Source organism: Crocodylus porosus, unplaced genomic scaffold (genome assembly GCF_001723895.1).
Source record: "Crocodylus porosus isolate Cpor-Errol unplaced genomic scaffold, CroPor_comp1, whole genome shotgun sequence".
Taxonomy (NCBI): domain Eukaryota; kingdom Metazoa; phylum Chordata; order Crocodylia; family Crocodylidae; genus Crocodylus; species Crocodylus porosus.
Window position 1 is genome coordinate 1,813,755 of NW_017728926.1, and position 15,960 is coordinate 1,829,714.

Here is a 15,960-nt window from a genome sequence, read left to right on the forward strand (position 1 = left end):
CCCCTCCCTCAGGAATGCAGCCAGCTCAGGTTACCTAAAGAGGCTGAGGTGTGAATCCTCTGTGCTGGCCCATCTAATCACATAGTCACAGGGCAGAGATTTTGGGGAGAAACCAAGGTGGCTTTCTGCCACAACTACATCATAGAATTACAGAAAATTAGGGTTGGAAGGGACTTCAGGAGGTCATCTAGTCCAACCCCCTGCTCAAAGCAGGGTCATCCGCTACTATATCATCCCAGCTAAGGCTTCGCCTACCCAGGTCTTAAAAACCTCTAAGGATGGAGATTCCACAGCCTCTCTGGGTAACCTGTTCCAGTGATATGGATGGGCTTCCCACAGCCTGGGAGCTGTGGGAAGCCCATCTATATAATGGTGTTGGGGAAGAAGTGTGTGGTTGAACAGTATATCCAAGATGCAAAACTCAAACAGAGAAGAGTGCCACTCTTTGGGGTGGGAATGACTGACATATGGCCTCCATCAGGTGCTGTCTGGGAGTTCATAGTTACCATACAGCTCTTGTCCAGTCTGGAGGAGAACGTGGTGCAAGGTGTCATGCTGCAGGTAGGAGTTCCCAGTGCTGAGGGCCCTACACTTCCGTGTTGCCCTGCTGGTCACTAAGCGTTCCACGGAAACATCCCTGGCATGCAAGATAGGGAATGGCTTCTGGAAGCAGCCCTGGAACAGCCAGCCTTGACGGGGCTAAAGCAGAGGAACCTGGCCTGTCTGACTTAAAAAACTGCCAGCCAGCTATCAGTCACCATCTGGGGCTTGCTTGTTAACAGCTGTGCTGACAGCCAGACCCTGGACATGACTGCACATGCAGAGGGGAGATAAATTACTGCCCCATCTCCCATTTATCCAGCAGCTCCATCTCCGCTACGTGCTTGTTGCCGCCACTCTAAGCCGGCCGTCATCAGAGTGACTGACGGTTCCATTTTCAGGAATGTGTATGTAGAACGGTCCTGTCAGAAGGAATCCCGTGCTTGGTGGTTGTGGGAGGATTTTTAGCAAGCTGTATTGCATCGTAAATCAGGTGTCAGCTCTCATTTGGGGCTGACAAGCAGCATGACTTTGGCTGAGCTTGGCAGAGCTGTGCGGGACCTGCTCTGTGTGTCGTCTTCCCCAAGCCCCACTTGTCCCTGTGCTCATGGGAAGAAGTGACATGTGAAAGGCAGGACTTGCTCAGAATCTGTTGTAGCGAGCACGGGACCCGCACCCCCCAGGCCATCTCTGAACGTGAGCCATAATCGTCCCTGAAGTGGCTGGCTGTGTGTGTGGAGTGTGCACTTCTCAACCTGAGGGTCGTGAGACCAGGGGTTTTCCCTTGCAAGCTGGCAGAATTCCAGCCTGCAAGGGGCTGCTTGGGGTCCCTCATGCCCCCCCCCCAATTTCACTCCCCACTTTCAGGGTTGGGAGCGAAGGCCTCTGGCAGGCCAGGAGGTTGTTTTCTACTTAAACTATTTATTTACTGGGTCAGAACTGGCCATTGATACTTATAAATGGGTCCTGGTACAAAAAGGTTGAGAACCACTGCTCTAAGCAGCAGAGTTATTCAGCAGGGTCCATGAACCCTCCAACCTTTTGCCTCTCATAGGAAAAAGTAGACCAGGGCTCTGGGAAGGGCAACCCTGAGCTGTAACCAGCAGTGAGGAGAGCCTAGGGGAGGACAAAACCCCAGGCTTCAGCTGGAGTGAGAGTAGAGAGGCTTGGGTTGTGGCTATGGGGAAGGGGCCCCCAGAGGGAGGCCATGGGGCATGCCTGAGGGGCACTCTGGGTTTTGGAAACCAACAGGAGAATTTAAGGTGGGTTGAAGCCTGAGGCCCAAGTTGCCAAAAGTTTAGAGAGGGGCTGAGGCCAAGATGGAACCTTACATGGGTCTAGCCAGTGGGCCGCATGGGCCCAAACTGAGTAGTTGTAGGCTGAAGGCAACAACCCAGCACAGATCAGGGACCCAAGGGGCTGAAACCAGTGTAGGGCTGGAGGGCCCAGTGGATGACTTGAGTGAAATCAGCAAGGCATAGGCATGACTAGGGGGACAGCTGGAGGCCATGATACAGTCCTTAAGGCAATTAGAACTGTAGTGTTGTGATTAGGGCCCAGGGCCAGAGAACTGATGTCTGGAGGGGTTGAAGCCCCACAGAAGGACACATGGGACTGATCCAGCTAAGACCAGCACCAACAGAATCACTCCAGGCCTGGGGAGGGTGATGGGCGCGTGCCATGGCCTCCCTCCGGGGCTGGTCCTGTCATAGTCCGGTAGCAGTAGCATTGGAGTCAGGGCACCCACATCACTCAAGCAGCTGCTCTCTGTGTTGAAGGGGCGCAGCACTAATGACTGGTGAAAAGACTGTATGTGTGTTGGAGTGCAGAACAGCAGAGCTGTTGGGTCCGGTCCCAGCGGCCCGTACCAAGTCTGCCCTGTCCCTGTGCAAAATTTCCACCAAGGCTGTCTGGCTTTCATCACCTTTGTATTCTGTTAATACCCTTTTTGTTTTTTTTCAGGTGCCAAGAAGGTGACCAATAGGGCGACACTGTGGTATGTGCCCCTCTCACTGAAGAATGTGGACAAAGTGCTTGAAGTTCCTCCTGTCCAGGTATTGCCCATTGTCTCAGTCCACATGCTCATAAGGGAGACTTTACATTGGGCATCTGGCAGGACTGCGAGGTGTATTCAGTCCGAGTGTCTAACCAGTTTTAACTCTTGCCCTTCATGCCCCTGGGGCTTGTGGCCACACGTGAATCATGCTGTCTTGGTTGTTAATGTGTTCCAGTTCAGGGGCTTGTGTTTTATCTCCTTTCTGCCCCTGCCCCATCTCCCCCCTACCCCACCCTGAAAGACGATATCTTTTGATGAATGCAATCAATTCTGTGCTGTTCCCTGAGGAGGCCAAGCCTGCCATCAGGTGGGTGAGAATAGATTCAAACTGCCAAGGGAGGGGATTCAGACTTGCTGACTCAGAGCAGATGGACGGAGTTGAGCTTTGATCCCAGCACTTCTCTGGTTACTCTGTCTCTCGCACTCATTACATTTCCTCCTTTTGGCCTCCAAATTGGGACAAGCTCACTTGCTATTTTTATCATCTTTCAGTGTTCTATATGCTAATGTGTCAATCCCAGCTGTCCTTGTTTCCCCGTGATAGAAGTGGGCTTGCTCTTGGGGTTTTAATTTTCTTAGTTAGCCAGTCTTGTTTCTTGTAAAGTGTGCATTCATGCAGAGCCTTATATATACCAGAGAATCCATCCTGGTTGGAGTCTGAGACTGTCGTCTATGAGTAGAAAGGCAGTGAGAACCCAAACAGAACTGGGAACTCAATTGATCAAGACGATGACGTTTTTCTGAGATGATAGACAGACCACCCACTCCTAACAGAGCTCTCCACAGATCTACCTGTGGCCTGAATGAGCTGGCAACTTGGTTTTGTTTTCTTAACTGAGTTCATGTCTTGTGCTAACTTCCTCCAGTTGGAGCCGGGGGGGTGTCTGATGTGCACCTGGCGAAACACCACCTGGAGCATGAGGTTCCCTTTCCCTTGTGGGTCTTGCATGTGGGAAAGTATGTTTTCTAACTTAAAATGGCAGGAGGCAATCTGTCTCCGTAGCAGGTAGCTCCTCATGCAGAGATATGGTTGTTGTCCTCGCAATATCCTCCCCAGGACTGGCACTGATGTCACATGTCTTTCTTTTCTTTTTTCTGGGTCAATAGAGATGAAAAGTTGAGAACTTCTGACTCAAAGGGAGCTGGGTCTGCAGGCAGTGGGTAACACATGGAGGATGAATGCTTTAGGAGCAGCGGGAGCTCTCAGACACCTGCTCCCACGTGGCTGGGACTAGGGATGGTGCCTGGCTTCCCTCAAAGCTGGTCAGCATTGCTTGCACCTGCCATTCTGCTCTGAGCTGTGGTCCTGCATTGTGATGAGCATTGACTCCATGTTGTCAGTGTGGCTTCTCTGCAGCCATGATGAACACCTGGAGCCGAAGTCCTCCTTGGCAGCTTCAGGATTCCTATCAGTCCTCAACTGCTGAAAGCTGGCTTCTACAATGCCATACTGTAGTAGCTGGCTGTAGGGCAGCTTCTTCTCCCCTTCCTAAGTAGCTTTCTTATAGCTACTATCATCTGGGACACCTCATCAGTTCACCTGAATAGTAAACCCACTACATTTATCACGATTTCATGGGCACCTCCTGAGCAGCAAGTCGCCTTCTTCAGAGGAGAGGGACCCCTCTCCTCTGAGAGGACCCTAGGTCATGTTTGCATTAGACCAGAGTTGGGCATCTATGGTCCTGTTTCCTGGAAGTGAGGTAAAGGAAAGTGGGTCACACAGTGCAGCTAGCCTCATCCTCTGGACCAAGGCAGGAATTCCTTCATCAAAGTTGCTCCAGACTTTAGCCTACCCAAAATTACATGGACAAACTTGATAGCAGCCAGCACAATGTTTTGTGTTTCTCTGGTGTAACCTTAACTGATTTCTGGAAGATACGTATATCTTGCTGGGGGGAGGAAGTGGGGCAGGGGAGTGTCTGGGTATTTGTGCACTGCTGAGAAGTTTCACATGATTTGCTAACACGCCCTGAAGTCACTCATCAGGGGTTCATCTGCTTGGATGACACCAGAGCTGCATAACAGTCAGCACCTCAGTCGGAGGGTATGTTGTTACCGTAATGAAGTGACTGCAGTGCAGTAGTTACAATAAAGTTACAGACTGTATGGAAACCAGCTGTTGGGATCCAGCCCCAGCTGCTGTCCCTAGGGCTTGCTTTCTCCTTGCCTTGGTCTCTAGAAAGAGCCTTCAGTTCCCTGCTGTGGGAAGCCAGGGAGTCATCAGCCTGCAAGTGAGCAGGATATGTGTGTGTCTGGGAGTGAGTGACTATATAGAGGTGCATGTGCTGTAGTGGGAGCTAAGGGGTTGAATTTACACTGGTGGCTGCTGCCAGTTGTTCTCTCCACTGTAGGCAAGGTGACCAATAGGACTAGCTGAACATTCAAAACTGGCATAGGAGGGGAAGGGAATGGCTGTGCCTGCAACCCACCTTACCCATCAGCACCTGGTACTGTTGGGCTCCCTCCTGCATTGAGCTTGGTTGTAGGGCTGAGTTTGGTTTTATGTAGTGCTTGCAGATGCCGTAGACACCTGGGGTCCAAGTCATCTGGGCAGCCACTGTTCTGCCAGCAGGACAGCCCCAAGCACTGAGCTCTGGTCACAGTTTGTTATTAGCTGCGTAGGGCACTGAGCCTGACCTGTGTGTTCTTCTCTTTTTCAGTACATGCGGAAGGAGCAGGAGGAGGAAGGAAAGAAACGGTACGAGCAGCAAAAACTGGAGCGGTTGGAAACTAAGCAGAGAAATGGGGACATGATCTTTCCTGTTATCAACCCAGGTAATGCTGTCTGCCAAGCACTTGAGGGAATCTGTGTTGAGCTTGTGAAAGGCTGTTGGAGAGCTTTATTAGCAGTATTTGCAGATTTGTTGGAGTTTGAGATGTGCATGTTGATTCTACTGTGGCCTCAAACTTGCAACCTTTGGGCTGTTAGCCCACGTACCTTAGCACCCATGCCACCCTAGCTTTCAGATAACAGGCTAATGCTAGTTTCTAAGGAGTAATGAGTAACTTGGTCACCTCCTGGCTCATGAGCATTTGCTGACCCAAAACATGATGCATTCTTGGTTTCTTCTGTGGTGAAACCCTGTATTGCATCCCCAAGAGCCTTTCGAAGCCTGTCCCTTTTCTTCTGCACAATGCCAGATGAGGCTGAGCTCTGGCACTCAGTTGAGGTTGAAGCAGCCTGTGTGGGAGGTGGGGAACTCTGGAAGCTCTTGGGTGAGAAATGTGCTTAGAAAATAGGAGATCTTTCTAGCAAGCTACAGGAATATTGTTACACTGGCTTGTCCTTGGTACTGTGTTTGGGAGTACTTGCTCACTAACTAGCCTTGGGTTTTAGGCCTGAGATTCCTCCAGCCAAGGTGCCTCCTTGTGTGCTTTGGGAAGGCTGCACCCGTACTTGGTGCTGTATCTTCCTCCTTGTTGCTGCTGGCCAGCTGGGGGATTGGCCCTGTTTTTGACAAAGCTGAGCAATTTAGTTCCACCCTGGAGTTCTTGGCATTTGTATTGCCCCAGGGGAGCCATAATGAGCCTCTTCCCCTCTGTAATCGGAAGCCTCACATCTCCTGCTCTGCTGGAGAGGCTGTGGCTTCTAGTCTCAGGAGCTGAGCAATCTCAGGTGGGAGCCCTAATTACAGACAATCTAGGTTACTTACCTGTGGCCAGTCCTCTGGAGCTGGCCCCTCCCTCCTCCTCTCCTGTCCTCAGAGAGCATTTGGGGCTGAAGCAGGCAGCTCAAACACTGCCTGCTGAGTGGCTGTGCTCTGGTATTTATAGCGCTCATGTGGCAGGGCATGTGCAGTCCGAGGTTGAGCATCACTGCACTGGAAGCGACAGTCCAGGCTCTTCTCTGGTTTCTCCAGCTGAGGCCGTGCTCTAAAATAAAACTGCAGAATTTGAAATATCCTTTATGCTAGGTGGCCCAAACATTCAACTTGTTCCTCACTTTGAGGGGGTGGAGAGGTCACCTGGCCACTCTTTGTCAGCTTGACTGGAGGGGCTTTTTGCCTCTGCAGCTTGTTAATTTTAACTGCCTTTAACATGCCAGTGCCCTGCAGGGTTTTAGGCATTTGCACCACAGTTGCCTAGCAACTAATTGCAAGGGGCAAACCAGCTCCCTTGATCTTTTTGTTTTAGAGTCTGTGATTACTTACTAGGCTTAACCCCCTCCCCCCCACCCCCAAACCAACAGCAACAACATGGCTCCTTTTGCCACCCCTCATATTGGCTCCAAGGTGGAGGCCAAATGACTTGTTTAATTTTCGCTCCAGGGATGAGCAATCGGTAGAGATCAGGGGAGTGTACATCTGCTGCAAGCTTGAACATTGGTGCACAGCTGTCTGCACGCACAGCTGCTCTCAGAGAGAAGGAATCAAAACTCATGGCAGAGGTGATATTTTTTATTAGACAAACTAGATGTATTTCCAAAAAAAAAATTCTTTATTTGTAAGCTTTCAGCTACAGGCACCCTTCACCTTCTGAGAAGGAGCATTTAAACATTGCATCAGCCAGGGTTTGAGGGGTGGGATGCCCCTCCCCTCAAAACATGGGTATGCCCATGTTTTACCCCTTGTTGGCAGTGCCGGGGAAAGTGAAGTCAGTAGCTTCACCCACTTGGACGCTGGCATCTATCTTGATTCAAAGCAGTGAGATGGGCAGCCTGGTGGAACAGGCATTCCTTCTGAAAGCATTTCTTTGGTTTTGTAAGCTGCCAGTTCAAGTCAGGCCCTGGCCAGCAGCAAGCAAAATGAAGTAGTACCTTTGCTGACCAAAGCAAAATGTCTTGGCGCCTTGGTCTGGAGGGCAAAGGGCCTGTGTCTTTGTTAGATACCATCATCATACTTGGCTCTGAAGGCCTTGAACTCAGACAAGGATCTGGAAGCTGGTTTGCCTTCATGCTCAGAGCTGTTTCCTCCAGCCCAGGGGCGTGGGGAAGCCTATCGGACTGCTGACCTATAAGCACTGTATGGACTCACATCGGCTCTTGGAGTTCTCAGTGCCTGTCACAAATGCTGAGTGCCTTTCTCATGGGAGCCCAGGAGGCAGCTCGTTAACTTTGCAGTGCAGACTCTCTCAGGCTGTACAGCTACCCGGTTCCAGCATACAGGGGGGTTACAGTGAGTAATGTCATGAAAGCTGCTTACCTCCCTTCTTTTCTTTGCTCTCCTTGCCTCACAGATAGACAGACTAAAGGTAAGGCTGCTCTCCGGTAATGGATGCTGTGTTGTATGGGTGCTATGTTATGTGGTTGTTTGTGGCAAAAGCAAATCGGAGGAAGGTTTTCCTGTGCTCTGTATTCTGCTGCTACGCAGATAGTCCCATTGCTCTCACTTGGAAACAAAGTGAATGTCTACCAATTGTAGTTTGCCCTAAGACCAGTCAGTGGCAATGCAATGCAAATGCATCTAATTAAACATAAGGTTCGGAGATTGGGAGCAGGCATTCATAAGCTTCTTCCCTCTGCCAGTTGTTTAGGGACCCAAATTATGACCCTGAGACTCAAGACTGGAAGGGGCCTCCTGCAGCATCCAGTCCAAGACACCATTTATCCAGGGGTTTCCCATAACCACCACTTCAGACCCTGCACACAACTGCAGACCTCAAAGTCTAAAACACCAGGGTCACCAAACAGCATGGGGGGGATGAGGGCAATGTCTGTGCCCTGCCAGAAGACCTTCCATCCCTAGAGGTCAGGGACAAAAGCAAGAATTGGGTGCCTTCTCACTCCTAGTCTAAATATACAACCAGCTTGTAGCCACTTTGTTCTGTGCTAGTGCTATTTTCATTCTAAATAGTGCTCGTTTCTCACTCGCATCCACCACATGGAGGTATTAATAAGAAGCAACCAGATGCCCTCTCCATCTCTATTCTGCTAAGATGAACAAGCCAAAAACCTTTATTTTTTTCTCATCAGACAAGGAAGGTCTCCATTCCCTTAACTACCCAAGTGGCCCTTTGTACCTGCTCTGGTTGAAGCTCATTGGGCAAGCTATTCTACATACCAGTGCAGTTGCATCTAGGATAACAGTCCTGCCTGAAGTTGCTTGTGGTTGTAAAAAGGGAGGTAGTGTCAAAGATGGGCTGAAAACTGGGTCCTGTAAGGACTGCATTTCACAGCAACTTATTTCCAGACTTTCTCAAAAAAAAAAAAAAAAGGTTTTCTTGGGAGGAGAGGGAGGGAAAATGTATAGAAGATGAACCTGATGTAGGACTACAACCTCTCGGGGTCTGACACAGGCTGGTTTGCTCACTCCTCTTCAGTGCAACTCTGGCCTCAGATTTCTTTTCTAATAGAAACTAGTCCTTTAAACAGGTGGGATTTTTCCCATTTAATGTGAAGTGAAAGCATTTCATCCTGCGTCTGTTCTGATTGCCTCCCAGTGTCACTGGGTGTTCCAGGATAGGTTGTCTTTGCTACTTAATGCCTTCTTTATTCATATGTGTGGATGGGTATGGAATGGAGGGTCATAGATTTCATAGACATTAGGGCTGAAAAGGGACCTCAGAAGATCGAGTCCAGCCCCCCCCGCCCAAGGGCTGCTGGGGTCATAGGATCCCACATGCTCTGAGTGTGGTCTGTCTCTGAACAGTTCTTGGAATTAATGACTTAGTGCAGGTTTTTCATACTCTGAGTCTAACACTTATCAGCAAATAAAAATAGCGTGTTACATTACCTTGTGATCTCGGCGAGCTTCACTTTAGGGCTTGGCATAAACTTTTGTACTGTTGTATATAAATTCAGAGTATTAATGAACTGCCAATGAAAGAAGGTTAAACATGCAAGTGAGGGAAAGCACTTAAAGCATTAACATTGTGTTGACAGTTCCTACACATAGTTTTCTAGTTTTTTAATCTAGTCTCAAAGGACCGATTAGCCAAAGAGCAGTTTAGTTTGCTGTTGTGTGTTGGGTGGCACATCTGTACCTGTGTGCTGATTTATCTTTGAATGCAGATGAAGAAAGCTTCTCCAGTTTGCATGAGCACCTCCCACATTTGCTCTCTCCTGTCATTTTGGAACTGTATAAACAGGTGATGAGCAGAGTAAGTTTTAGACTGGGTTTGGAACCACTTTTAGGCTTTTGGCTAGTTCAGATGGAAGTTTCCAAAGAAGGCCTGTTCCAAAGAAGGCCTCCAGTGAGGGAAAGAGAGGGCTGGCTGGAGCAGAAGCACAGGGCAAAGCAGCAGGAATGGACTGCATGTAGGACAGCTGGAGTAAAGGCAGGCAATCCAGGATGCAGCAACCCAATTGAAATGGGAATTACTTTACAGTCAGTCCTTTGCAAAGACCTGGAATGGGGATTGCAGTGACCTGTGATGTGTTCAGTGGCCTGCTTTTCTTTGTTTGAAACCATTTAGAGTTGCTGGGTGCATCTACACAAGATGTTTACTGCACATTAGCCTACTAACACTGCACAGTAGTGTGGTGGTTACAAACCATGCTAATAGTGTTATTAGGCTAATGCACAATGCCTGTCACAAACAAAAGTATGCTGGTGCTACTACATTTAGTACTTCATTAAACAAGTACTAAACTAAATGCACAAGAATTAAGACGTGTTAATGAATGTGTAGATGCGCCTGCTGAGTTTGAATGCACATCAGTCTTTGATGGCATGACACAAACACTTTGATAGCATCCATACCTAGTGAGAAAACAGGCTTCCCAGCTCCTGGCTCTGCCTGGCACCCTTCAGTGTGTCATTGGGAGTGAGCAGAGGTTTATGCAGAGCCGCTCTGATCTCTCGTTTTTTCCTTCTAGAGCCATACACTGTTGGCTACAGCCAGTCCAGCCTGATCCATCTTGTGGGGCCATCAGACTGCACTCTCCTTGGGTTCGTGCATGGAGGTGAGTAATTCACTGGCCTCACTGCAGTGTTGTATCAGACTGAGAAGGGTTCTGAGGTGTTACTGGGTTAGAGTAACAAAGGCGCCCCCCATTAGTATTTGTCAGCTCAGGAGATGGCATAGCAGCTACTGAAATGTGCCAGTTCCAAGAAATGTATTCCTTGTTGCTGCTGGTGAGAGAGGAGGCATTAAACACTAATATTCAGGGCTCTGATACCATTGCAGTAGCTCCCGTAGCATCTCCACCATTGCAGTAGCTCCCGTAGCATCTCCACTTATGGAGCAGTTGACAAGTCTGTAATTTGGATTGACATGATGCTCATGGTATGTCATTGGCTCAATCTTCCCTGGATCTCCAGGGAGAGTACCGAATGGCTTCAATCTGTGTTTATACAATGCATAGATACAAGGAGCTGCTAATCTGACATCTAGCTTTTTAAAGTAGCTGAATTTTCTTGGGTTTTGTGAGTGACAATGTTAAGTTCTGCTCTGCTTTGAACAGCTAGTGAGCAAGTGCTGATTCACTTATTTTAGACAATCCAATCTTTTGCCTGAAATGAATATGCGCTAAATGCTTTATAGCCCAATTTAAAGGGTAGCAGCTTACCAAGTGGAATTATCCAGCGGGGAAGAGTGACAGTAGGAAAATGACACTCTCTTCACTACTAAACTCTGTGTGGACATGTTAACAAAGACGTTTCCTGGCAAAGCTAGTATGTGGTGTTGTCCAGGCCCCTTGGATTTCTAGGAGTTATCCCATTTCTAGGTTTCAGCTTGCCATACGCAGAACTGCTTGGAGCTCTTGAACCTTTAGGGACTGTTTGGACATCAGTGAGTTCCCACGTTTGCTAGACCTTGCCCACAGAAAGCAGTGTTGTGCATGCATAGTGATGGGGTGAAGTGCTTCTCTCATGAGTTGCAATGTGTAATGCATGCCTGGAGCAGTTGCAGGACTGAACTCTCTCTTTACTTGAACTTCCCTGAACCAGTGGACTGCACCTCTGTCTCCATCTTAGAAAGCTGTGTTAGCTGCCTAGCAGGGGTGGTGACCCCAGGATGTCCTAGGACAGCAGAACACTCCAGATGAGCCTTCTCTTCCTTGGCTGTTCAATTTACCTGCCCAGCAGTCCTGCTGCAGGAATCGCCTGGCTGTCCGGAGCCCTGTCCGGTTGGAGACTTATATGAAATGCTGATGCTGGTTCCTGCTCACTTCACTGCTGCCTGGTGTGGAGGGTCTGGGCCAAACTTTGTCAGGAGTACTGTGAGGATATGTTTGTTGAGGCCTTACTGGTTCAGCAGGAAACTCCAGGCCATGTTTCAACCAATGCATAGGTTAGGGATGGATTTCTTACCCTTGTGAGGTTGATTCTCTGCCCCATGGGGTGGGACAATTACTCTGTGACCCATTGGCCTTACCACCTGGTGAGCTGGAAATGCTTGATGTATCCGTGTTTGGGTACACAAACAACTAAAGCCACCAGCTGAGGAGCTGCTGTAGCAAATTCTGGTCCCCCGAAGGCCCCTTCTGAGGTTTGTGTCTTGTTTGGGAGCTACAAGCCAATTGTGTTTAAGAGTAAAGCAACGAACAGACATTGCTTTTGTCCCTGGACAAGGTGTGCCTGTGCTTGTCTTGGAACAGAAATATCCTGGGATTAGCAGCGCACATTGCCTTTCTAATCGGGGTTTAGTGAGCAGCTGAATTCACTGCTGCTTTCTTCTGTTGAATCAGTGATTCAGTCCCAGGATAGCTGTTCAGATCTAGGATAAACTTTTTTAGGATTTATCTTGGAACAATAGACATGGAAGATCACACTTTGTCCTAGGATAAAATGGTTCATCCTGGGAAAAAGGTGATGTCTGTTTGTAGCCTAAGACACTATTAGCATGGGGACTAGGTGTGCTGAAGCCTCTAGCAGCATGTAGGGAGTAGGAGTTAGCTGGTTACTCTCCCTAGAATAATTGATTTCCTTGGGAGAGGAAAAGCCAGGGTGGAGGACCCCAGCAAGAGTAGGATATAAATCCCTAGTGCAGAGCACTTTCAGAGGGGTATAACACACATGGTACCCTGTGACACCTCCACTGGCCAAGGAAGCTGGTGCCTCCCAGCAATTGTTGATCAGGTTGTGCCCCTCATGGGGTTACATATGTAGGATCAGCTGTTTGTCTTCCACTTTGCAGAATGCCCTCTCAGTGGCCTAGCATGACACAAACTGTTCCATACTTTGTTGCAAGATGAAATGTCCAAATTCAAATATGACACATGCCTGGGCCAAGAAGCAGAAGAGGTGGAGGGCCTTGATACTGTGGCTCTTCAGCCACCATCTTGGCCTAACCCAGCAGGAAATAGGCCATGCAGATTATGCCCTCCTTGGCCGGTCAGTAGGGATAGAGATGTATACAGTCTTGGAGAAGTCCAAGTACAGCATACCAAAGAGGCTGCTGAGGGCAGCAAAGAGTGGCTGTAGATAGCAGCAGTCCAGAAAGGTGTGGAAGAGTCTCCTCCACCACCTTCTTGCAGAAAGGACAGGCTGCTCACACAACTGAGTCTAAGTTATGGGCAAAGGTGCCTGTAGCCAGGGCACCATGCAGCAGCAGCCATCACTGGAAGTCACCAGGTCTCTTGGCAATGGATAGCTTGTACTGGATGTGTCAAGTCAGGCAGCCTTGCTATGGTGTTGTTGCCACTTGGTGCCACTTCCCAGCTGTGTTAGGGCAGGTGGCAAGGACATGGGCATGATGCACTTTGGCTGTCCATGTGTAAAATGCCTTCCCAGATAGGAACTCAAGGCAGATCCTGTTACTGTTCTTGTTGGCCACTCTGATTGTTGGCAATGATAGAAGGGGTCTATCTAGTGAGCTGCCATCGGGGAGGGCTTGTCATGTACAGAGATGGTCTTCTAGGCCAGCAAGCACATCTGTGGAGGGGAGGCAGCTTTCCTTTCAGGCAAAGCAAAACAGACAGAGTGCTCCTCTAGGTAGTGCTGAGAATGGATAAACAGAGAAGCTATCTGAGGACAATGGAGTGGTCTGGTTTTCTCATTTGCATATAGCTGCATCTCCCTGTATCCAAAATGAAATGACCCAAGTGCTCAATGGCATCATCATGCATTAATATATTTGCAGAGTCACTTTAAATGCCTGGGCTCCTTTTGAGCATGTCTGCATGTAAATACCCCAGAGCTGTTGCTTGCAGTGTGTTGTTAAAGTCAACCTGCCTTTGCAAAGAGGTCCTGTTAGGAAAGTAGCATGTCCACATTTCACCCCAGTTAGGGAGGCAGGAGATGGCTTCATCCTTTTTCAGCTGCTGACATGTCTTCACTGGAACCAGCCCTAGAGACCTGGGCATAACCAGGTGCTCTGTAGGGATGCGGGAGTGAAGCCCTTGCTTTATTTATTGTTCTTCTTCCCAGTATATGTTTTCAGTCTGCTTTTCAATTAGTTGGGCATGCAGAGGGTGGTGCCAGAGGTGTATGTAGGGCTATGGAGCATGGGCCAGGTGATCATTACAGAACCCCCCTTTCTCTCCCCACCCCCTAGACCACTTGACGTGCCATAACAAAATGCTGGGAGCCTGGGCTTGTTGGAGGGCTCTCCTCCTTCTCTGATCTGCCTGTGACATTCCTGGTTGCATCTGCTCCCCAGCTCCTTGCCTAAGAGAGTTTCATGTAGAAGGGGAAGTCTTTCAGACAGCTAGTAAAGACTTTTGTAAAGGTCTCCACATCTCTTGCAGGTTGAGTTTAGGCCTGAAAGGTGATGGTCAGATGACTGGAAATTAATTCAGAACACAAGCACACGGCCTTAGCAACAGAATAGCTAGCTGCTTTTGATTCACCCTGCATTAATGTCAAGCCACTTTTCAGAGGGAAGACAATTACCTTTAATTTCTACTAGGTGTCAAATAATTTGGCTGCACTGAACATTTACCATGGTTGCCTAGCTGGGAATCTTATGGTCATTTCAGCCAGGGTTTGCCTGTCTGTTGCAACATACCTCACTGCAAGATGCAGGATGCTGGGCTTCTGACTTAATTATTCCCTTCTCTCCTATCTTTTCTTTTCTCTTCTTTCATTAGGCCTGTGGGGCCTGGAAAGCAAAGGTTTAAACATTTAATTTCTCTGTAAGATCGACTCTCTGCACTGCAATCAGTATGAACTACAGCCTCACTGAAGAGTTTGTAGTCACTTGGCACTCTGGAAGTCTCTATACCAAAGGAGGGTGTGGGGAATGGGCTGGTGTTCCTTTCTAACAAAAGCTCCGCAGAGTTGTATTTTTTTTTTTTATAGAAAGCTGAGCTCTGCCAACACTGTGGAGCCAAGATGTAAATAGTATCCAGAGCTAGCTGGATATGGGGAGTTAATAGCAAGACTTTGTGCCTCTCATAGAAGAAAATTTGACAACTGACAGGGAAACAAATTAGAGCTGCGTTTCATTTTAAGACTGAGAAGGGTGTCTTCAAGTACTGATCCCATTAACGCAAATCAAATCTGGCTTAACATTGATTTGGTTAAAAAGAAAAAAGAGAAGAAAGCCCTGACTGGATGAATTGGAGAGAGCGACATCCTTACTTTTGAGTGCGCAGATTAAAGTCCAACCTGCTGATAAGCAAAACCAAACTTCATGGCACTGATTTCTTCAATCTGCAGACATAATCATGCCCAATTCACTGCTTTCATGTGGAGACCCAGAATGAGCAATCAGAGCAGGGAAGTGTGTTATGAGCATACATAATCCTTCTGTGCAGAATGATGTTGCTGATGGAGCATTGTGAAGATGCACTGTCTAATTCCAAAGCATGTGGAATGAAAGCCTCCCGTTTCCAGCACCTGCGGCTTCAATAGGGTAGCAGAGGGATGCATTTGGTTTTCTGCTCCTCTTCCAAACAAATATAGCTGGGATATCAACAAAAATCAAGGTATAATTAGCAGCTGTGAGGATGAATTGGCATAAAGCAACAGATGCTGCAGCAATGCAATGCTGGCTATTTAAAACCCAGTGCAAGTCACAGGGTCCTGGAAAAAAATCCCATCAAAGCTGTGGAGTAGTGCTGTGAAAAGGCATCATAGTGCTGGGACCTTGTTCCACTCCTTGCCAGGCCTCGACGTGGACCTATAACTGTGTGCTGGTTTTTTATTTGTTTTTTTTTTTCCTTTGAAACTTTGCTGACTTTGTTCTAATTTGCATTTTCTGAGATTTTTTTCAGTTGCTCATCTTATTTAATAAATACAGTGGAAGTTGGCACTTTTGGTTTAAAATAGCTGCTCAGAGGTTTTTCATCTCCCCTCACCTTTCCTTGTGCGTGAGAAGCTGTTGGATAAGTGCATTCCCCTCCTGATGCTGCTTGCGTGGCCAATGGTTTCATGCCTCCCTGGCGGAATGGAGGCTGCCGGAGGGGGCTGCCGGTGAGGGGGCTGCGGGTGATGGGCCTCCTGGGAGACAGTGATCATCGCTTGCTGGAATTCACCATCCAGCGTAAGGTGGCAAAGGGCTGCAGCAAGGCAACAGCCCTAGACTTTAGGAGG

General features: G+C 48.4%; 1 protein-coding gene across 2 annotated transcripts in view; it reads left to right on the forward strand.

The window, feature by feature from the left end:
* Nucleotides 1–15,960, forward strand: part of ACOT7 (acyl-CoA thioesterase 7) — a 64,120-nt gene that overhangs the window by 15,485 nt on the left and 32,675 nt on the right. The window contains exons 4-7 of one of the 2 annotated variants that reach the window (XM_019541161.1): nt 2,503–2,594; nt 5,260–5,374; nt 7,775–7,789; nt 10,356–10,442. In XM_019541161.1, the coding sequence (XP_019396706.1) occupies nt 2,503–2,594; nt 5,260–5,374; nt 7,775–7,789; nt 10,356–10,442 (309 nt within the window). The remainder of the gene's footprint in view (nt 1–2,502; nt 2,595–5,259; nt 5,375–7,774; nt 7,790–10,355; nt 10,443–15,960) is intronic. The other variant, XM_019541162.1, reaches the window with a different exon arrangement.